Genomic DNA, 23,603 nt, shown 5'->3' with positions numbered 1-23,603 from the left:
GCCATGGGATTTTTAATGACCACAGAGAGTCAGAACGGCACCCACTAAAAGTGTGGTGTCCCCTTCACTTTTACCAGGGCATTAGGACTCACAAAGACCACAGGTTGAGCGCCCCCTGCTGGCCTCTCTAACACCACTTCCAACAGCAACCTAGTTTATTCCATGTGGTCTCCCATCCAGGGCTTGACCAGGCTCAGCCCTGCTTAGCTTCAGTGAGTAACCAGTCTTGGGGTGCAGGGTGATATTGCTGTGGCTGTAATTGTCGATTAGTTCATTTTAATTCATCATCTTGTCAAACCTCGTCTTGATCTTTCTCATTCTGTTTTGCCTGGCCAGGTTTTGTGTTTTGTCTATTAATGTTTTATTTGTTTTTTTTTTTTGGTTGCATATTGTTTAGTTATCAAGAGCACATTTGACCTAATTTGCTATAAATCTGTTAAAAACATTTATCTTGTAGAGATGTAGTTGCAAACATTGAAGTTTGCGACGCAGTTTGCAAATGTTCATTTCAACGATGGATTTGGGAAATGCTACATCAACAAACTTTGTTTGTAACGACACAACTTGTGACCTTAGATGGCTAACAATGGTTTTCGGAAATGCACCCCTGAATTAATTAATGTTGTTCATGAAACTGTTGAATGAATGATTCAGGGGCTTTTATAGCAGTTCGTTTTTTACAAATGCAATGCAAACTTGACTGACATTACTGTTGAGGGTTTTTGCCTTGTGAATATTAAAAAAAAAAATTTAATAGTCATCAGACGAATAAAATTAAAAAAGGGTGATGGTTTAATTCCCGATTCAGTGTAAAGTCATGAATTAAAAACTATTTCTTACCAACACATTGAACTCCTGATCCTGCTAAAAATGTCCTGTTTCCACTACTGGAATTGAAGCCAAATTCACATGTGCAATAATAACCTCCTCCAGTATTCACACATGTTGCATTAGAGCCACAATCAGGGTTTACATCCTCACATTCATTGATGTCTGAAGTAAGAAAAACAGATTCAGATGATGTTTCTGCTGATGGTCATGTGTAAATGTAACATGTTAAGCTTTCTTTATCTTTGCACTGATTCTCATTCACTGGTGTGTTACCCTCTGATCTGAACCCTGTGCAACACTATATATATCAAAAATATTAATTAATTCCTTAATAATAATGCTTATAATGATACAAATTTGTCAAAACTATGAATATTTTTTTCCATCTGAAGAAAGAAAGAAATTAGCAAATTGCATGGTAAATAAATGAGTAAATAATCAGGAAATGTTATTTTGGAAATAAATTAATCATTAAATGTGCATCTCTTAAGCTCCTGAGAAAGTTGGTTGTTGCAAAATATGGTTCATACAAAACATCTAAATGCTGTTCTCATCTGTCATGTATCTCAACATTTGCTGTTCTACGCTTAAAATAGCATGAATTAATGAATAATTTTTACCACAGAAAATGAAAAGTCTCAAATCAAGTTTTTATAACGTACTGGTGAAAGTGATGTTGAATCCTCGATCCGTGACACTGTGATCCGTCAGAAACTCCAACCGGGCCACGTGACCGCAGGTAGTAATGGGTAATGGCAGCACGTCCCCAGAAAAGGTGCCCAAACTAGGCGACTCTGCTTTCCCGCCATCTTTAATGGACAGGAAATCATAATCTTCCTCTATGCTCAGGTCGTTGAAGGCCAGGTTGATTCTGCTTTCTGGTTTGCCGATGATCAGCCACACGCAGCGCATGTTGTTCCCATACTTTTGAGGGTAGTTTGGTGATAACAGAACCCCAGATGGTATTGTGAAATTGAAGAAACACGGAAATGTTAAAAGAGATGCACAGAGAGGTAATTTGCTGTTGCTTAAACAATGCAGCAAAACATATATTGGATAGGTTGGCAGTTCATTCTGCTGTGGCGGCCCCTGCTGAATAATGTAACTTGGCCGAAGGAAAATGAATGAATGAAAAATATTTATAATATGTTGAAAAAACATCTCTATTATACAACACTTGCTGTTTTAAATAACTAAATGAACTGTATATTTTTAAATCTTTATATTTCTCAAACTTGTCTTTCTTCAGTTCACTTGAATCCACTAACTGCATTATAAAAGCATGATACAGTAAATAAAGCAAGGGAAGGCATTTAATGAACCGGCACTTTGGTTTTAACTTTAGTTATAGTTAATGATTTAATGGCTCAGCCACTAAGATAGTTTCAGTGGGACATACCGTACCAAAGACACTGCCATTACATTCATTTTCTGATGTGCCCAGATAATAATAATGGTGCACCGTTCTCCCGTGTGTGATCTTATGGGTGTGTAAAGTAATGCATTTTGTGGTAAGGTCTGTCACTTACACTTGCAGCTTGGCTTCTTGGCTGACCACTGATTATTTTTTTGGCAGATAATGGTCATTTTTACCACATGTTCAAAAACTGGTTGACACTCAAAATATAGCTTGTCTCCATGTTGGAAACCTGTGCCTTCCCTCTTGCCATAGGCTGGGATTCCTGGGTCTCCACAGCTGCCCTGGTCAATTTCTGAAAAAGAAAAAAACTCTAATATATATATATATATTTATATATATAGGAATAAAGAAAATGCAAGGCAATAATTGTTTACATTTTTTATTTTGGGTTTTGAATATATTTATAATTTTAGTCAGAATTACTAGCCCCCTTTTGATATTTTTTTTCTTTTTAAAATATTTCCCAAATTATGTGTAACAGAGCAAGGAAATTTTCACTGCATGTGCAATAAAATCTTTCTCTCTTCTGGAGAAAGTCTTATTTGTTTTATTTTGGCTAGAATAAAAGCAGTTTTCAATTGTTTAAAAAATATTATAGGGACAAAATTATTAGCCCCTTTGAGCTATTTTTTTCAATAGTCTACAGAACAAACCATCATTATACAATAACTTGCCTAATTATTCTAACTTGCCTAGTTAACCTAATTAACCTAGTTAAACATTTAAATGTACCTTCACGCTTTATAGAAGTGTCTTGAAAAATATCTAGTAAAATATAGTTTACTGTCATCATGACAAAGATAAAATAAATCAGTTATTAAAGCTATTATGTTTAAAAATGTCTTTAAAAAAATCTGCTCTCCGTTAAACAGAAATTTGGAAAAAAAACTAACAGGTAGGCTAATATTTCAGGGGGGCTAATAATTCTGACTTCAACTGTATATATTTTGAAATATTTTTAAACACTGGATTTCATTTATTTTGAAAACATTAAAGGCTGGTTCCACTTTTTAGCAAATTTTGAAAAACTAATAACTAATTAAATTGTAATTTTACAAACATTCTTTTTATTATTGGTTACAATTATAAACAGTCATGGCATGGACAGCTTGATCAGTTTTTTTATTAGGACAAGTAAAATTAGCAATCTTGAAACACATCAATAGATGCATTTGAAGTGCGCTGCATCATTGCGCTGCAAATAAATTTAAAGACTCCTTCAAATGCAGCCACAAAACATGCCCTTCATTTTCCAGGTAATAAAGGATAAAACTGGTGGATCCTTTGCAGCCTCCAACATCCCAAGATTCATTGTGGGCTGAAAACGGCAGGGCATTTTATAAAGAAAACTCTGGATTTAATGTATGGATTAACTTTTATTTTACTTTGATATCTAAACACATTTAAAAAAATCAATCACATTTAAAATGCAGATTTATTAAGCATATATATATATATATATATATATATATATATATATAAATATATATATATATTGTGACGAGCATCCCATGGAGCTATCAGCGTAGTCCTGGAGAGGAACGAGGAACACCTGGGCCCTCTCGTTCCCAACTAATCAGCACCAACTACAACTCATCCAAGAACGGCTACATTAGACACACCGAAAGAACCAGGAAGGGAGGAGTCTACAAAGGAAACAGAGCAGTAACACTTATTCTCCCTTTCTTTCCTCCAGACAGCAGTTGGTGACGGATCGGGTTCCTAGACCCATCTCACAGACACTGAGCACCCCACGGATGAAAGAACATCACCCGCTGGAGCACCCGTTTGGATCTTGCACTCATGCACCTTTGTAAATAAATCCACCCTTTGGGATCTAAACTTGAATTCTCTGGTCGTGTGATTCTTCAGCCCATCACAATATATATATATATATATATATATATATATATATATATATATATATATATATATATATATATATATATATATATTATTTTTTTTTTAATAATATCTTAGTAACCAAACATATTTAAAAATTAAAAGATAATACAATTAAAAAAACACCCTACACAATTTTAACTAAATCAAAAAAATATATTTACATTTTTTTGGTTCTTTTGATTTTTCCTCTTTTTTTTATTATTTAGATTTAATATTTTTATATAACATAAAAATCTAGGTGTACTAGTTTTAGGACCAATATCATAAGTTATTTTGTTAAATAGGCTCCAGATTTGGCTTCAGTACTGACTAATGTATATGCACAAATATAATATTGTTTAGCTTCCTATTAAAAATATGAATTGATATTGATAACGTACTTGTTTTCAAAATGGAATGTGGGTTAGAGATACTTTAGCGATACAATGGGCCTTATCATACACCCTGCGCAATAAGGTGCAAGACATGTTTCTATGTAATGTTGCTAGTTTCAGACCAACGCAACACTAATTTTCTAGTTTTTTAAATAGAAAATTGTGGAATCATGTGTGTTTTGGTCTAGATAAGAGGCGTGTTAAGGAGCATTGTTGGCGCTATTTTGAGGAACTAAAATAGACTGCAAAATAGACCAGCTGAGAGCAGGTCTAAAGTCCAGTGCAGAGCGCGTTAGTTGTGTGCCTCTCTTACAAATTGCTTAATACACGCAGGATGTACAGCAATACACAAATATGTTTACAAATGAAAGAATTAAAGGAATAAAATATTACAAAAATTATTATTTTATACATAAATATAAAAACCACTTCATGACTTTTTCATCTTGGGAGCCTTTTTCAGTTTATTCATGACAATTTGCTTCTGTATAATGTTATTATTATTATAATTAGTATTATTTATTACATGTATATTTATATTAGTTTTATAATATTCTTCGTTATTATTGTTAATTTATTTGTTTGGTGGAAATTAGATCAAAATTAGATTCAAAATAGTTTTGAAACAAATCTCTGCGCTTAACAAACAAAATTAGTTATGTAGGCTTATGGATATCTGTACAACACGTTTCCTTATCCACGAAAGAGAGTGAAAGTGAAAGTAAAGAATGAGGAGGCTCATTCTCTCATTCTCGCGCTGCAGATGCTCTGTTGAACCGTTTCTCGCTAATAAAGCATTCAGTTTTTCCACTTACAAAGTCCGCCATGTAAATAGCAAATGCGTTATAGCGCGACGCAACTGACTCTTAAAGGGGATGGGGGATGAGACTCTGATTAGTTTATTCTCAAAACACACCTATAACTCATTAGGAGAATAAGCTCAACCCTGTTAGACTATGCTCAGCGGCACAGACCGTATTTTTCAGTCCTTAAAATAGCAAGGGTGGATTCGGATACGTCCTTAATGCTTTTGCGCTCTACGCTTTGAACTAAGCACATAGATAGTTAAAATAGAGCCTTAAGTGTGAAAATATTATTTGTAAATCTTTTTTTGAGAGGTTGTTTATTGAATTGATTTTTTACGTTTTCATTTATTTAGTTTTATTTTGCTCTGGAGAATGAAAAGTATATTTTCAAGCTTCTATAGGTTCAGCAATTTTGCTTTTATGCCAGATAATAAGTTATTTGCATTGCCTTTAAAATAAAAATACTAATAATAAACACAAGAGGTTAAGAAAAATACTGACAGCACTTACAGGTTTTGCATCTGAACTCTACATTTTAGGATGAACTCTGTACAAACATCGTAACATACATTAAGTTTAGGCAGTAAAAGTTGTGATGTGGCAAAGTATGCTGGACTGCATGAAAACACATGCAGATGAACACACACACGGTGAGTGGTTGGGGGAAAAGTGCCTTGCTCCAGAGATTTACTCCAGCCATGCTATTGAGGGTGGTGAAATCACTAATTATTCACTCCCATGCCGTATAATCCCTGCTGGTGCTAGAAATTGAATCTGTGACTTTTCAGTTTTAAGTCCAACTCTTTAACCATCAGGCCACAGCTGTCCCCTCAAAAAGTTATCCATGCATGTACCATGTTATGCATGTACAACTGATATTTAACAACTTATAAGTTATTCATATGTAAGCTTATTCATATTTATCACCAACTTTTTATATATCTTACACTCATGCCTTTCAAACTTACTCCAACTGACAGCCAAACATATTTATGCAACCTGCAATACTGATGCCCTGCCAGAGTCTGTGAATGGCTTGCTCTCCTAATGAATTGTTTTATTTCACCCTTATACCCTGGCCAGTTTTATTATGTCAACTCATTTAGAACCACAAGGTCAGAGCAAAAGAAGAGGCCACAACTAAGAAAGAGAGAGACAAAAACAGAGTCAGGTTACAGCAAGACATCTATTGACATGCCTCGACGGGACTTTTTACAATTCCACAAAGAAATTTTTACATGGACCAAGCAAAGATCAGATTCGTTTAGCAGAGTAGATTGTACTCACACTACCTGACAAAGTCTTGTCGCCTATCCAAGTTTTAAGATCAACAAATACTAACTTGACTTCTAGTTGATCATTTTGTATTAGAAGTGGCTTACTTGATAGACAAAATGATTACGCTTATTTTACTAAAATAAAATGTGATCTTGTCTTTATTTTTATAGGGTCTGACTTAAAGGTTTAACGATGGTTAAATCTGCTTTGCACTGCAGGGCATGTTCTAACAGGGTTAAGCTTATTCTCTTAATGCGTTAAAGGTGTGTTTTGAGAATAAAACAATCAGAGTCTTATCTCCCATTCCCTTCAAGAGTCAACATTAGCGAGAAAACGGTTAAACAGAACATCTACAGCATGAGAATGAGAGAATGAGCCTCCTTATTCTTTACTTTCACTTTCACTCTAGTGGATAAGGAAACATGTTGTACGCACAGAAATCCATTAGCCTACATAATTAATTTTGATTGTAAAGCACAAATATTTGTTTTAAAACTATTTCTAAATTCAGTTCTAATTTCCAGCAAACAAATAAATAAACAATAATGACGAAGTGCGGTAAAAGAGTTACACATGCTATGCCCCATATGGTCTAAAACAGGGGTGGCCAACACTGTTTCTGGAGAGCCACCTTCCTGCAGATTTCAGTTGCAACCCACATCAAACACACCTGCCTGTATTTAATAAGTGCTGTTCAGTTCCTAGTTAATTGGTTCAAGTGTCTTTGGTCAGGGTAGGAGCTGAAGTATGCAGGAAGGTAGATCTCCAGTAACAGGGTTGAGCATCCCAGGTCTAAAACCTGCCTGGTGGGCAAATCTTATCTTGTTTTTAATAAAACAAATATAAATAAGCATATAATAAATAATACTGCCACTAATAATAACATTATACAAAAGCAAATTGTCATGAATAAACTGAAAAAGCCCCCTGAGATGAAAAAGGCATGAAAGTATGCTTTTTATATTTATGCAAGCTAGAAAATAATATTTTTTGTAATGTTTTAATCTTTTAATTCTTTTTCATCTGTAAAGATATTTGCGCATTGCTGTACACCCTGTGTGTATTAAGACCTGTGTGTAAAAAGACCTTTTTAGACCAGATTGCCTATGGGCGCACATATGCAAATGTCAAAATGACTCTTGCGTCCAGCTGAAACTAGTATTGCGCCGGGTGTATGATAGGGCCCATAGACTCTGAGAAAAAAAAAAAACTTTGTAGCAGCTCTTGCATGATATCCTTGCCATCCCAAATCCCTCATTCCAACAAAGTTAAATGATCACAGGCTGCTTTGATGAGCCTCGCCACATGTGTTCAAGGTAGAATGATGAGGGAGAGTAAAGGAAAGTGAAATAACGAACATGCCATTCCTGAACTCCAAAATAGTGAGTCAAATTCAGAAATAAGCTCAAAGGAATTGACCTGCTATGAGATTTGAGCTGCTGTGTACATAAGTGTTGTTATGGTGTCCATTGCAATGCCACAAAAACTTTGAGGAACTAATGTGTATCACTTTATTCTGATGCTCTTTTTAACATATTTTGTCGATCGAAAGTTACATTATAACTACATGCCAACTAATTCTCATTAGAGTATAAGTAGACTGTTAGAGTTAGGTTTAGGATAGGATTAGTTTCCTTAACTTACCTTCATAAGAAACCTTAAAGCCCAGGAAGCCAATCGAAAAATCCGTTTTAAAATTAAGCCACATCTGATGACTAGTGCTGACCACCAGATCTGGAGTCATAGTCCCAGACAGTCTAAACATTGAAATAAGACAGACAATCAGAAACATAACAATACAATCATGAACCTTCACACTTGGAATAGGGCTGCACAATACTGGACAAACATATGATATGCAACATAGTTGTTATTGAAATAATGATTTTTTTTATGATATAACATTTACATTTTTATTAGATATTTTTTTAAATAATTAATAGAAATATATTAAAATAAGAGCTTAAATATAGTTTTCAGATTTAATTAATTCTAATTCAAACTAAAAAACTGTGTCAAAGGGCAAACATTTGGTATTTAAAGAGGAACCATTATGAAAAAAAAAAAAAAACCTTAAAATGGATTTAAAAAGTTTTGTGGCAACAGTCTGTGAATATAACAGAGAATACTCTCTCTGCAATTAAAATCAAAGTAAGAATCGATGCATTTGCTTAAGAAAAGAATGTGCTTTTAGGAAAAAAAGGTCTGCATTTCTGCATTTCTCATTCTTCTTCAAAAAGGAAAACAAATGAGTTACAGAAAGATGAACAATTAAATATTGTTCATTTAAATAACGATAATTCTGCTATATATTGTGCAACCCTAATTCAGAAACTACAAAATCACAGAGCACATCTCGGGAAACACTAGTTGATCCTTGACTCCTTCAGCGCTAGCTTTCAGGGACCTGCAGAACAGCTCCATAATGCCATTCAGACTACATGATTTTAGCCCAGATTTTGACTCGTTAACAGGTTTTGAGAAATCGCGGTCAAATGTCTAAAATCACAGGCAAATCGGTGCTTGTTCGTGTGAGTAACAATCACACAGTGTGAACCATCAAAGACGCCATTTGAGAGAATTGCAGCTATTCAAATCATGCCATGTGAAATGTGTTCTGATTAAACATAACATCTGAGATCACCTACAGCCAATGAGAGAGCAGCATTCACTAGTATGGGTATCTGCAGGCAAGCGGTAGGTTGGGGGAGAAGTTACAAGCGCTCATTTTCAGTTTATTTGGTCCCAAGAAATGAAGGAAAAACTAGAGAAAATTTGGCAGGAGCACCAGTGTCTGTTTGAAGAGTAATTTCAGCAATACATCGACTGGGTCAAAACAGAATGAAGTTGTAGAGAAATTTCTAATTCCCTTCACTTTTTGCGTGTGTTTGGTTGTGAGATGTTGCTTGGACAAAGTGGTCGGCACTCTATCGCCAATCCATCTTGCAGTGTAAACAAAGCAGCGAAGAAACGCTACCTCAGATAGTCATGCAGTGTGAAAATCATGCAGTCTGAACTAGGCATAAGGGCTTATAAGACCTGCTAATTACGCACATTAGGCCATTGGGGGACTCAAGCCTGGGACACGGGGCCATCCAAACGTAATACAAGTACTTGTACACCTGTCATAGAGCGCACATAAAATGGCACCAATAAAACTTTATAGACGCCATAAATTTTGGCACAATTAATAACAGCAGACTCAGTAATTGTTCTGGAGCCTCTGGTGTTCAAATCTGCATTATGGGGGAATCAACGTGCTCTGTGTTGTTTACAGCAAGAGGGATTTTGTTCTAACATTGAGACTCATGGTGATTGAAAATACAGCTTGGGGTATGAAAACAATACACAGACACAGGGGAGAAAGACAGTGACTGTGTACATGGACATCAGTAATCAAATTATTTGCCAAATTCTTAATTTGTCTAATTTAACTGCAGTTTGGCACTTTCACTTTCATTCAGGAGCATTTCATGCAAGCCCATGACAAACGTGACATTGGATGCAAGGAACTGCTGGAAGAATGTAGTTTTAATGAAATGTTTGATACTGCATGAAGAATGAAAGTAATAAAACCTCCAAATTTCTTGGTAACTTAGATTCACATGGTGCAGTCGCTAGTGTCAAAACAGGGCTCGAAATTAACTTTTTTTTTTTACTTGGCAGCACCGGTGCTCCTAACTTCAAATATTTATGAGCACCAGAAAAAGATTTAGGAGCAGCAAAAAAATTTAGGAGCACCCACCAAAGATGAATGAACACCACTGTGTTTGGTGGATTTATTGTGTTTGAAAACATCAATTAAGACTAAAAACATCAATTAAGACTATCCGGCAGCTAGCTCTCTGCAACTCTCACATGGTCGCCCACTGAAGATAAGCAGGGCTGCGCCCGGTCAGTACCTGGATGGGAGACCACATGGGAAAGCTAGGTTGCTGCCGGAAGTGGTGTTAGTGAGGCCAGCAGGGGGCACCCAACCTGCGGTCTGTGTGGGTCCTAATGCCCCAGTATAGTGACGGGGACACTATACTGCTCAGTAAGTGCCGTCTTTCGAATAGACGTTAAACCGACGTTAAACTCTCTGTGGTCGTTAAAAATCCCAGGATGTCCTTCGAAAAGAGTATGGGTTTAACCTCGGCATCCTGGCCAAATCTGCCCACTGGCCTCTGTCCATCATGGCCTCCTAACCATCCCCATATTCCAATTGGCTTCATCACTATCTCCTCTCCACTAATCAGCTGGTGTGTGGTGTGTGGTCTGGCTCAAAATGGCTGCCGTCACGTCATCCAGGTGGATGCTGCACACTGGTGGTGGATTAGGAGATCCCCCACCCATTGTGTGTAAAGCGCTTTGAGTGCCCAGAAAAGCGCTATATAAATGTGAGGAATTATTATTATTAATTATTACTAACAAAAAATGAAATAACTATCTAACTAATTCTGTGATGACTTATTGATATTTGTGCAATAATTCCAAAATGAATGTCTAATAATTATAAAATATTAATGATGACAATGATGTCAATAATACTAACAATGAACTACATTTCTCATCATCATGCTGCCCTGAATGTGCTTTAATGTAAGTTATGTGCTATAAAAAGTCCTACTGTTGCTTTATGAAAAATACCTTTATGGTTTGCATCAAACAAAAATGAAGCATTGCAGTAAGAAATATTAATTTTGCACTATTGTTTTTTTATGCATGTCAATTTAATGAATTATATTTTTTACTACAAAAATAAACAGAAGATTATAATAAATCATTCAATTCAATGCTGAAAGCTGAAAAGTTGTCATCAGTAAGAAGATCTCAAGAAGGAATGGACAAAAGAAAGAAAAGTCTCACTTTTATTACTATTTAAAAGTGTTGGTTTCGATTTGTGTCATTTTAAATGTCTCATTATGAGCTGATTTACATATTACCGTGTTTGTGGAAACAAGCAGGCGTGACAGGCGACCCAATAAATGAGCAGGCAGAGCAGGATTCTTGCGATGATCACCTGCGCAATACTGTTCGTTGATATAAGCTGCATCAGTATTAAACTTTGTAAATGCGAGCTTCTTTGGTGGTGATGTGTAGTGTTAGATTTTACATTTAGCGGACATTTGCGCTGAAAACGCAGTGAATGCAATGCATCGAGATTCGGGCACCTTCTCCGAAAACACTCGACTGATCTCAGCTGGTGGATCAACATTCATCACATTTCATGATCGCTCTAATCAGCACCATTATTTGTAACTTTAGGTAAGGTTTGCAAACCTGTGTACTTTTCACTCTTCAGTTGTTTGTATTTCCCACGGTCACAAAAGCTCCCCGTCAGCTTATAGCGGAAAGCCTTCAGTGATTGACAGTTGATTTGAACCAATATTAAAACAGGTCGCACTACAACCTTTATATGCAGTCGCACAAATGCTCCCGAATATATTATGAGGTCGCATAGCTGAAATTTCGAGCACATATGTGACTAAAATGATCAGATTTTCGAGCCCTGCAGAAAGCTGTTTGTATATAGACTATCCTGTCACAAGATGTGGTGAAAATTCTATACGACGGTAATTATTTGATTAAGATGTTTACATGGTTACACTCAGAGAGCAGCATTTACAGTCTAAGGATCTTTCAGCCCATAATATTGTAGCAATATTAATGTACTGTAAACTTAGTAACTTATTAATTTTGTCTAAGATATGTCTTTAAAAACTGAAAAAATACTGCTGACGATACTAACCAACTTTGCCATCTGAATGAATATAAACAAAGCACATTGATCGCACACTTACCAAATCTGTAGAGACAGGACAATCGACAAAAACTGAAGCCGCATTGTTTTTGAAAAGAGAGTGGCGAATCTGGATTTCACCATTTACAGATTCGAAATGCTGTGCAATACCATTTGTTGTTATAAACCGCATTAGCATTAGGCGAGCTTCTTTGGCGGTGATGTGTACAGTGTTAGATTTTACATTTAGCGGACATTTGCGCTGAACACGCAGTGAATGCAACGCATCAAGATTCGGGCACCTTCTTCAAAAACACTTGATTTATCTCAGCTGGCGGATCAACATTCACCACATGTCATGATCGCTTGGTTGCAAGGAAAAATGTTCCTTGCAACTATATTTCTGTCGAGTGTTAGCAGAGCACTGTATTCCACACGTGAGTCCAGCTGCTCTCTCATAGCAGGAAATGGAAATAAAACCTTAATTGAAGCACATTTAAACACAACACTGACAACCCATGTCTCCAAACAGTTGTTCTTCTTCTACTTGTTTTACCTATGCTTGGCAACACAGTGTTGCATCCCTCTGATGTCTGAACAGGTAAAAACAGTCTTCGAAGCTATCATGCATATAAATGAAGTTGCATCTCATACACAATAGAGCTTTCTTAAAGGCGATCTGGAAAGACTTAGAAGTCTTTCTCATGATTTAATGCTGAAAGCTCAAAGACATCACGTTGTAATGGCTGGAACAGACATACAGTCTACATGCTGGAATTCACGGAAGGATCTAATCCCCATGACGTTGAAATTTCTTTTCAATCCGGAAGAACGAAATTGCTCAAAATAACGCAAAAAACAATATTCACTTTTCTTGTTAAATATATGTGTCCTAATGGTGTTTTTAGCAGAGTGGAACACATATATGACTGTCAACATTGTGTGGAAGTGAGTGTGGGAGACCCTGCCTGGCAGGAGTTTGTGGGCAACAAAGGTACTCACACATAAAAGACCGTCCGCTGATCACCGATTACAGAGCCGTCTCCAACAGTCAATGTGTCGTAGCTTTGCTCCAGGCCAAACTCCTCAAATGTCAGCTTGATCACCTACACACAGAGAACAATCAGAATCTGCCGTCTGGACGCAGTTGATAAAATTGTAAAGTAGTTAAACTCTTATACATGCTTTCAAAAGCAACTGTAAATGTTGACTGTATCTCATTATTCAAGAGGGATCTCCATTTATTTACAGTTTTAAATTCAATTAGCAGACCATCTCCACAACAGATTAAAAAGAAAACACAACGTGACATTTATTGACATGTTTTTAGGTTTGTGTATTGTATAAGAAATATGTAGATTAGAGACTAAAATTAACAACCAACAATATTTAAGATTTTGGGCTCTATTTTGATGGTGCATGCGCAAAACGGAAAGTGCAGAGCGCAAACGCTTTCAGGGCATGTCAGAATCCGTATTTGCTAATTTAAGGACGGGAAAATCCGTTTTGCGCCATGGCACATTGTCTAAAAGGGTTGAGTTTATTTTCTTAATGAGTTATAGGTGTGTTTTGAGAATAAACTAATCAGAGTCTCTTCTCCCATTCCCTTTAAGAGCCGCAGCTGCGTCGCGCCATAAGCATTTGCTATTTACAGGACGTAAAGTAAGTGTAGGTGGAAAAACTGAGCATTTCACAAGCAAACAGTTAACAGCTTTTTTTTTTTTTTTAACAGAAAACAGTTAAACAGAGCATCTACCGCTCAAGTATGAAAGATAAAAAAATCTACTTTCACTTTTGCTCTCGTGGACAGGGAAGTCCTTACGCACAGACATCAATTAGCCTGTAAATAATTAATTTCGTTTGTTAAGCGCAAATATTTGTTTCAAAACTATTTCTAAATTCAGTTCTAATTTCCAGCAAACTAATAAATGAACAATAATTACGAAGTGTGCTCAAAAACCTGAGTTATATCCTAAAACACCTGCTGTGCCCCATATGGTCTAAGACCTGCAGGTGGGCAAATCTAAGCTTGTTTTTAATAAAACAAATATAAATATGGATATAATAAATAATACTGCTAATAATAATAACATTATACAAAAGCAAATTGTTATGAATGAACTGAAAAAGCCTCCCGGGATAAAGAAGGCATAAAAGCAGTGATTTTTTTGAGCGCAAATGGATTTGCTATTTAAAGAGCGTGGGGCAACGCTGTAAAATGACTCTTGCGCCAAGCTGAAAGTAGCAAACAGGTATTGCGCCGCGCCTTGCACCACATTGCGCCGGGTGTATGATAGGGCCCTTTGAGTTAATCCTAACAGAAGTAGAGCTTCTTTTTTTTAAAGCACAATTCATGAATAACACACATTTAGAAGTGCAATATATAAGATACATGGGCGAAAAACACTAATCAGAGTAAAAAAAAAAACACAGAAACCTTTTAGTGTTTTTCCGGTGTCTTATGGTGAATTCAAATATTGTATGACAAACTCTATTTACACTACCTGAAAAAAGTCTCGTTGTTATTCCAAGATGTAAGAGCAACAGATAATATCTTGATTAACTTCTAGTTGATCATTTGGAAAAGTGCCAGAAGTTCAAATTGTCAAATGAATCATCTGTTAAACTGCATTGGAATCTGCATGGACCCAAGATTCTCACAAAAATCTGTCAAGTTTGGTGATGGAAAAATCATGGTTTGGGGTTACATTTAGTATTGTGGGATGTCTGGGGTAAAATGAAGGAGGTGGCATTGAAGATGAAGCTAGAGAACCTTGATGAACTCTGGCAGTCCTGCAAGAATGCTTTTTTTACATTCCAGATGACTTTATGAATGAGTTATTTGAGTCATTGCATAGATGTATAGATGCAGTAAGCAAGATCTTACAGTTCTAATTAAAAAATAAAAAAATCAAGGCATGATCATATTTCATTTTGGTAAAATAAGCATAATCTAGAGGCCTTTGCCTTTCATATGAGCCATTTTTGACACCAAATAATTAACTAAAAGTCAAGTTATTGTTTGTCGTTCCTAAAACATATAGGTGAAAAGACTGTTGTCAGGTAGTGTTACTGGCAGCCTAATTAATGCATGGGATAATGCAAAGAATCTCAATGGGCAATCAGTTAAGTCTTCAAAAGGTTTAATTTTGTACTTTTAATGTACTAATATGTATCTTTAGCAAAGTTCTGCCACTCCAGTCTTGCAAATTCTTGTTTTGGTGGCAGAGTCCAGACACAAGTCCACTTGATGCAGGTGTGTGAGGTCTAAGTTTGCTCTAGATACAAGCTCCTGTCCTGGAGTGTCTGTTGTTTTGTTGGCGGTATGGTGGTTCGTTCCCTCACCACCACCAGCCCCACCTTCCAGCCAATGACCAACTCCTAAGGGTTAACCTGCACCCAAAAGTGGAGATTGAAGAGGAAGGTCTCTTCAGACAAGACGGCTCCAGCCCCAGAGTGCCCATCAGTGTCAGCTCCAGCCCTAGAGTGCCTGCCAGTGTTGGCTCCAGCCCCAGAGCACCAGCCAGTATCAGCTCCAGCCCCAGAGTGTCAGCCAATGTCTGCTCCAGCTTCAGAGTGCCTGCCATTTGGCTCCAGACCCAGAGTACCCACATGTGTTGGCTGCAGTCCCAGAGCACCTGCCATTGTCAGCTCCAGCCCCAGAGTGCCCGCCAGTGTCGGCTCCAGCCCCAGAGCACCCGCTCAGTGCCTGCGCCACCCAAGCTCCTAACCCTGCCAGCACCACCTAGACCCTTTGCCCTGCCAGCCCCAGCCCGGCTCCAAGCCCTGCCTGTACCACCCAGACGCCTTTCTCTGTCGGCACCAACCAGACAGAGTGCCCTGCCAGCCCAAGCCCAACTCCTTAGCCTGCCGACACCTACAAGACGCCTTGCCCTGTCGACCCCAGCCCAGCCCCTTGCCCTACCGGCTTCCCAGAAGCCTTCAGCTCAGCTGGCTCCCAGCAGACATCCTGCCCAGCCGGTCCCCACAGGCCTTCTGCCTTGCCTCCCTTGACTTATTCTCCCTGGGTTTTCCCTCCTGCTCCACCCTGGTGTGTCCCTCAGTCCCCCGTTAGTTGCACCCTGAACTGTGCCTCTGGTGCCACCCTGGACTGTCCCTCCTTATCCTACCTGGTTTTACCCTCCCACCCCTCCATTGTTTGTCTTGTTGGGTCTGGCTTGGCTCTCCTCCCTCCCTCCTTCGTGATGTCTTGCATGTTTATTTCCTTGTCTTGTGCTGTCTGTTGATGTTGCCTGTTTTGTTTTTTGTCGTGTGGTGTTTCTTGTCTGTCTTGTACCTTGCTGGATGTTCATTTGGGGGGGCTAGTGTCAGGGTTCTGCCATTCCAGTCTTGTAAATTCTTGTTTTGGTGGCAGAGTCCAGGCACTAGTCCTGTCTTGTGTGTTGTGCTCGGCTCAAGTTTTCACAGGTCGAGCACTCATTTTCTGTCTCTGTATGAGCACTGTCGTGACCATGCTCGGGCTGTGCACGCTTCCGCTTGATCCAGTACTTTAAAAGAGAGTCTGGCCCCCCCAGGCGAAGCCTACTGACTTCTGTGACGTTACATTAAGGGTAACACGACTGCACTGTGGGTCGATTCAACTCATTGGATGATTATAATACAAAGTCTGATCCCAAGGTCATCAGGTCATCAAGATCAGGTCATCCAAATCGTAGTCATAAACAGGTGTAAGGTCGGTATAGGCAACAAAAAAGCATACAACAAAGACAAGGCTTGGTTCGAAAACACAGAAAGCAAAACAAAGAACTAGAAACACTTGATACAACAAACAACGACAGCAAACAAAGACTCAGCAAAGAACTAGTGTGTGTGGTGTATAAAATGTTCAAATGATCAGCAAACACGAGCTTCAGCTGCGTGTGTCATCAGTGGTGACAGCCGATTGTTGTGTGTGAAATGTCATGATGAGATTTTTAGTTTGTAAAGATGACATATGTAGTTTACCAGCGATCTGCCCAAACTGGATCGCTGGTGATTGTGATATACTTTTTTTTTTTTTTACACATTTACACAACTAACTGACTGAAGTTATTGAGATATTTCATAAAATTTTTTAAAAGTTTGCATAATTGTCCTCCACTATGATACCCCTGAGTAAATGAAAAATGTAGAATTGTAAAATGACTAAATAAATCTGAAAAAAAATATATAATAACAACTAATAACAATAACAATTAAATAATACAGCAACAACAACTACTTCTAATAATAATAAGTGAAATAATTGACAGCTCTTATGCTGACATGAATTTGCAAAAAATATTTTAACTATATATATACTATATACTCTATATATACTCTATCATTGAGTCATTCGTTCCTCACGGGCCAATCATATGCGTTTAGAGTCAGAAAAAGAATTGATCCGTTTAACTCTCGAGTCATCTATCGGGTTTGAGTCATTCTGTCACATGATGAACGAACGACTCAAGAGCCAGAAGACTCGAAAGGTGACCTAATTATCATGACTGCTATTGGCTCAGCCTGTGTACATTGGTTAAGATTATATGTGACTTTCAGTGTAACATGAACTTCCCATCACTAATTATTATGCCTTCTGGGGGATCATCAGCACAGTTTTCTAGACTCCAGAGTTAATAGTTTGTGTTTATTAATTGATTGATTGATTGACTGACTGTTTTTTATTTGTTTCTAAGCACTGTTAAAAGCAATGCAGGTGTATTAGTTTTAAAGCAACAGTTCACCCAAAAATGAAAATTACCCCATAATTTACTCATCCTCAAGCCATTTAACTTTTATTTGTCACATACACATTTACATGCAGTAAAATTGGGGTGCAGGGCTAGGTGGTGATTGTCTAACTCTTGCCGTGTATGTGTCTGTGTGTGTGTAAGCCTGTGGATTCTCAAAAGGTGTCCTTGGAACAGGCAACATCAATTTCAGAGAGTCTCTTTATCTTGCCACCTGGGAGAAGTTGTTTGTTTCCAGCTGAGGCCGTCTGGCAGGAAAGTCACAGTGGAGTCAAAAAGTCGAGTAAAGTTTTTTAAATTTAGGCCATTTTCTGACAATTTCACAGATATTTAATGCCCGTCACAAGTCTCCAGGTCTGAACAAATCTTGTTCCAAAGCCCCCAGTTTCACCACGATGTTTTACAATTTGCGTTCCAAGGCCACAGTATGGTTTGTAACGACCCTGCTTACCATCATTTCAATCCAACCAGCCAGCTTGGTGGTTTTGAGCCGCACTGACCGCTTTTATCAATCGTCGATACCCTAGGTCCCCACATAAACCCAATAGCAGTAACCCTTTTATCAAAGTTCCAAATAGATGGATACCTTCAATATCCTCCAGAGACAGAGCAGCCAGGCACACGACACAACACTTCTCCCATTCATCCAGCTGGGAATGTACCCGCAGGACAGGTGGGTTCCCCAGGATACAAACTTTTTGTTGAGAAGTTGGTGTCAATTGTACTCAGAGACCAGTTGATCAAATCCACGATTTCTTATTTGTTTGAAGAGCAGGGCAAGGAGAGCCTTAGGGCGTACTCACATTATGCTATCCAAATCGTGCCCAGGCCCATTTCCCGGATCATTTGAGAAGTGTAAGTGCTCTGAATTAGGCTCAGCTGAGCTCGGTTAACGTGGGCTTTCATGCGGTATGCTTGTGGGTGAGTGCAAAACGCGCCTAAGCCCGAAACTGAAAGCGAGACTTGGCTTTTAAGGGACTGTTTCAAATAGATTTAGTAATCATTCTTACTGTTTAATGAATGCAAACTGTCATAGTTTATTAAAGACGCAAACTCCTCACTGCACGACAGCTGAGCAGCATCAGCAAACCTCCTAATTCCTGCAGCACGAGGACTTTAAGATTGTTTTTGAGCGTCAAAAGTGGCTGATCTGTTCGGCGAAATATTTGACCGCATGTCACTGCATATCAAACGACTTGAATGTTATAACTGAAGAAATCTCGACTGTGCTGAGCAAAAGCACTTACTGAAAAGCGCATCATTGATGACGTAAGCATGCCCAGGCCCAAACGTAATGTGAGTGCGGGCTGTCGGGTGGGACGGGATGGGGACAAGCGTGCTTTTGCCCGGTTTAAGCCAAATGTGCAAAGTGTGAGTAGGCCCTTAGTGATAGAATAAGATGAGACAAGAGAAGCCAGCCAGGAGAGATATGGGAGAGAGGGAAAAAAAGTGTGACCGCCTTCACCAAGAGCCATAAGAAAGAGCCCTCTTGGTGTATATATATATGACGTTTTCCTCTCAGATGAACTCAGATAGTTCCAAATTTTATCATGGCTCTTCCATGCTGTATAATGGTGTTGGATATTGGCTTTTAGGAGGTTAACGCATGACTTATGAATGAATCAAGGTGTTTTGTAACAATAATATTTATCAACTTTAAATTATAAACTCCAAAGTCTTCCGGTGATGGCCGAATGTACTTTATGTGGGACTGACATATACGATGTTTGATGCAAGATTGAAGATGCATTTTTAACAATAGCTAAACATGAAAAGTCGTGTTTTGTGGAAACCACTTACAACATAGTTTGTTTACCATAGAGGATGAAGTTAAACAAGAAAAGTGGTCAGCTTGAAGTTAATGTATAACATTATACAGTATATTATTCTCTTGGTACATTCAGAACAGACGCGGATGAAGCATCAAGCATCAGTAATTTACACGTTAAGTCAATGTATAGACGTGATTAAGCATCCTGCAGCGCTATTCACACAAATGAGGAAGCAAATGACACGTTGCGAATTGATCGTTTGCAAGAAAATCAATGCGTTATTAATGGCACAAATTGTTCATGTTGAAAAATAAAAAATACGATGGACAATCTTGCTGCATTAACCAACCAGTAGCATGTAGGACACTAGGAAATAGCACCTCATTGATGAACTAAATTGGCTATAGTGTATGTGTGAATGTGAGTGTGTAAATGTGTTTCCCAGTACTGGGTTGTGGCTGGAAGGGCATATGCTGCGTAAAACATATGCCGGAATAATTGGCAGTACATTCCTCTGTGGCGACCACTGACAATCAGGGACTAAGCCGATGGAAAATGAATGAAGCAATGAGATTATGTGTGAACAGGCCCTTTTTTCAGTAAATTCCTGGAACTATTCTCTGTGTGAACACAGAAGGAAGAATGCTGGCATGGGCAATGTCTACTCTAGCCAATCAGAGCCTGACGCAGATGACACTTTCACTGCTTTTTATAAAAAGAAAAGTTACTGTATCGTTTATCTAGACACAGACTGCTGCTTGTTTATATGAGTGTTTTAGTCCCAGCTTTAGAGATTGCTAAAAGAAATGTGATAAACTGCTGTTTATCAACCAGTTTACCAGCAAAATGTATGTTCAGCTATGTGAAAACTGTCATTAAATTTTTCAAATAAGGCAGCAAAAGAATTTATAATGTTAAAAGAGTTTAGTATTTTTAAACAAATGCTATCATTTTAAAACCTTTATTTATCCAAAACTCTGAAATTAAATGTATCAAAGCTTCGACGAACTTTAAATAATTTCAATAACCATAATAATGAAAAAAAAAAAAAAAAGCTTTTTCTGTCTGGATTTGATTTTTCTTTTGATTTTTCTGAACTTTTGTGACTTCTGCGAGTATGACTCAATGTTTCAGCAGTGTTTCAGAGCTCATATCTCATATGAACACATTTAGTATGTTTAATGCTTTATTGTGTGCAAGCATTTACCTTGGAGGGGTCTGAAGCGGTGATGATCCAGGTACAGTTTGCATAGTTGTCATATTGTACTGGGAAGTTTGGGGAGGTGATGATCCCAACCGGGCCACGAAGCTGACCACCACACATGGGAGCTGCAAGAAAAGAAATTCAGCAAATTCAAGGAAATAGTGCACTTTGATTCTTCATAAAGTGAAAGACTATTTATATATATATATATATATATATATATATATATATATATATATATATATATATATATATATATATATATATATATATATATACACACACACACACACACATACATATTTGGGCTGTGTCAAATGATTTAAAAAAATTAACGTAATTAATCACACTTTTTTTGTAATTAATTATGATTGATGCAGATTAATCACAAAACGGCATTCATCATATTTGCTTTAACTAGGCAGTCTAAATTACTGGCCTAATGAATTTGGCCTACGACAAGTTCGATCAAACATGTTTTTCGAAAAATTTAAAATAGCGAAAAAAATGTTTATGAAGGAAGATGATGTAAGGTTTGAAACAGCTCAAACCAAGGATTTAGAGAAAAAAAAAAAGAATTTTGATTGTAGCCCATTGGGTTTAAAGGTTATAACGATAAACATAAGCGAATCTTTGTGAAAGTGGTGGTGCTACAGAGTTTGAGTTAAAGACTTCGGGTTTGCTGTGAATCATGTTGACACTGTCCTCTATCATAGTGCCAAATTTTACAACTTTTTCGCATATGGTTATATGGGCTGCTATTCAAACCTAGCAGAAGATTAATAACAATATTAAAGGGCCATGACACCCCCCACTTTCGGTTAAAATCTACTTCAGAATTTTTTTCAAAAGATGCATGATTAATGGGCGCGGAGCTCCGCGAGCATCGGGCAGGAGTGGGCGTGGCCAGCAGGGGAGAAGGGGAGCGAATAACTGTTGTTGACAGTTAGCTCACAAACTGAAACACAAACCGTGAGGAGACGCATGAGTTTATAGTTCACAAAGTTAAAATGCAAAGAAATAAACAGTAATTTAATGCCCTGCTACATTTGTTATTCGTAATTTCATATACACACAACCCCAATTTATATCATTATAAAGATAAGTGTGTTTATGTAAACACTATAAATGAGGATTCTCCCTCGATCCCTGTGTCTAAATTATAGATCTTGAATGCAGACTCAGTGCAGCAGGTCTCTTGACCTGTCTATTTTAACCATTAGCCCTGCTGGTAATATTTAGGCAAACACAGCAGCACGGTGATGTGTCTGAATGTGAACGAACTCCTGATAAAAGTCAACGTCCGCCATTCTTCAATTCTCGTACTGCTCTCCCGACAAAAAAAGTGCAGCACACACACAGCTTTGCTGTATGATCAGCCCTGACAGGATCGCGGGGAAAAACATGCAACAAACCACGTGGATCATGGAAACAAACACATACGAGCCTTCATGAGCGGCTACGTGCCGTTGGTCTGTCTCATAGCTTGCTTGAAACTGGCAGGTCTGCCTTCTGAAAGCACGTGCTCTCATGAATAATTTAGCAGCCGGCTCTTCTCATAGGATGAGAAAACTCCGCTATGAATAATAATGAGAAACCGACGCATCATCATTGCACTTGCAGTACTGCGCTACGTCGCCGATTTTGATCCCACCCCAAAAATCATTTTAAACCCGGAAGCTGAAATTAGCTGACAAAAGCTCAAAATTATCCAGTTTTCCCCACAATTAAAGCTGACAGGTGCTAACATTGTCTTAACTGATGCTCAACACACACAAATCTGTTAATATATAAAAAAAAGTTCTCCAGGGTGTCCTGAACCTTTAATAATAGGAATGCTAACAAAAACAATAGGTGCCTTTACAGCTTTGCTGTTTGGTTCCTTATAAGAACCGGAATGGATACAACAGGTGGCTACACACCTTTGATGCTTGGCCCCTAATAATAATAGTAAGAACGCCAACAAAAACAATACAGGTAGGTGCCAACGCACCTATGGTGCTTGGCCCTAACTAGAAACAATATTGCACTAAATCAAATATGTCATATTTTAATACATTCAACTTCTAAACTAGTTAGTTTTGTTTTCTCTGTATGTATGGATAACTTTGGTTGTCACTGAAATCAGCTAAAAACAACAAGTCAATAACACCTTTATAAATATGATTTCTGTTGTTTTAAAAAATGAGTAGAGCCCATGCAAAAAAAATCATATCTGGACAGTCCTAATAAGTACTAAGACAGTAGAATTCCAGCGCCTTAAATTAAGCTGTTCTTATACTTACAATTTCTCCATTAAGTGTTACTCACTTGAAAGACCTGGTGTTGGAGACACATTTGATGAAGAGATTGTTGTGGTAGAGGCTGCTGGAACATTATGATGATGGACTAGAATTACAGTTCAATTACAGTGCTTATGTTCATTGACATGTTTACAGAAACATTTTGAATACAAAGAAATTATGCACTACAAAAAAGGCTGTTGTACAAATTTATAATATAAATATAAAACTAATATACATATAAGACAAAAATATAAATGCAATTTTGCTCCCATTT

The 23,603-nt window shown here is 37.7% G+C and overlaps 1 protein-coding gene across 2 annotated transcripts in view; it reads right to left on the bottom strand.

Moving 5' to 3' along the window:
• Positions 1-359: 359 nt before the first annotated feature.
• The window catches only part of LOC137490062 (uncharacterized), a 98,988-nt gene continuing 75,744 nt past the window's right edge, over positions 360-23,603 (bottom strand). For both annotated transcript variants that reach the window (XM_087245178.1, XM_087245179.1), the window contains 7 exons: positions 23,355-23,408; positions 21,048-21,169; positions 13,339-13,442; positions 8,259-8,371; positions 2,361-2,543; positions 1,494-1,755; positions 360-993 (listed from right to left, as the gene is read on the bottom strand). In XM_087245178.1, coding sequence (XP_087101304.1) covers positions 1,658-1,755; positions 2,361-2,543; positions 8,259-8,371; positions 13,339-13,442; positions 21,048-21,169; positions 23,355-23,408 — 674 coding nt within the window. In that variant the 3' untranslated portion in view covers positions 360-993; positions 1,494-1,657. The remainder of the gene's footprint in view (positions 994-1,493; positions 1,756-2,360; positions 2,544-8,258; positions 8,372-13,338; positions 13,443-21,047; positions 21,170-23,354; positions 23,409-23,603) is intronic.

Source organism: Danio rerio, chromosome 3, assembly GCF_052040795.2.
Source record: "Danio rerio strain M-AB ecotype USA chromosome 3, GRCz13ab, whole genome shotgun sequence".
NCBI lineage: Eukaryota > Metazoa > Chordata > Actinopteri > Cypriniformes > Danionidae > Danio > Danio rerio.
The sequence above is the reverse complement of the archived record's forward strand: the minus strand, read 5'-3'. Positions and strand labels throughout refer to the sequence as shown.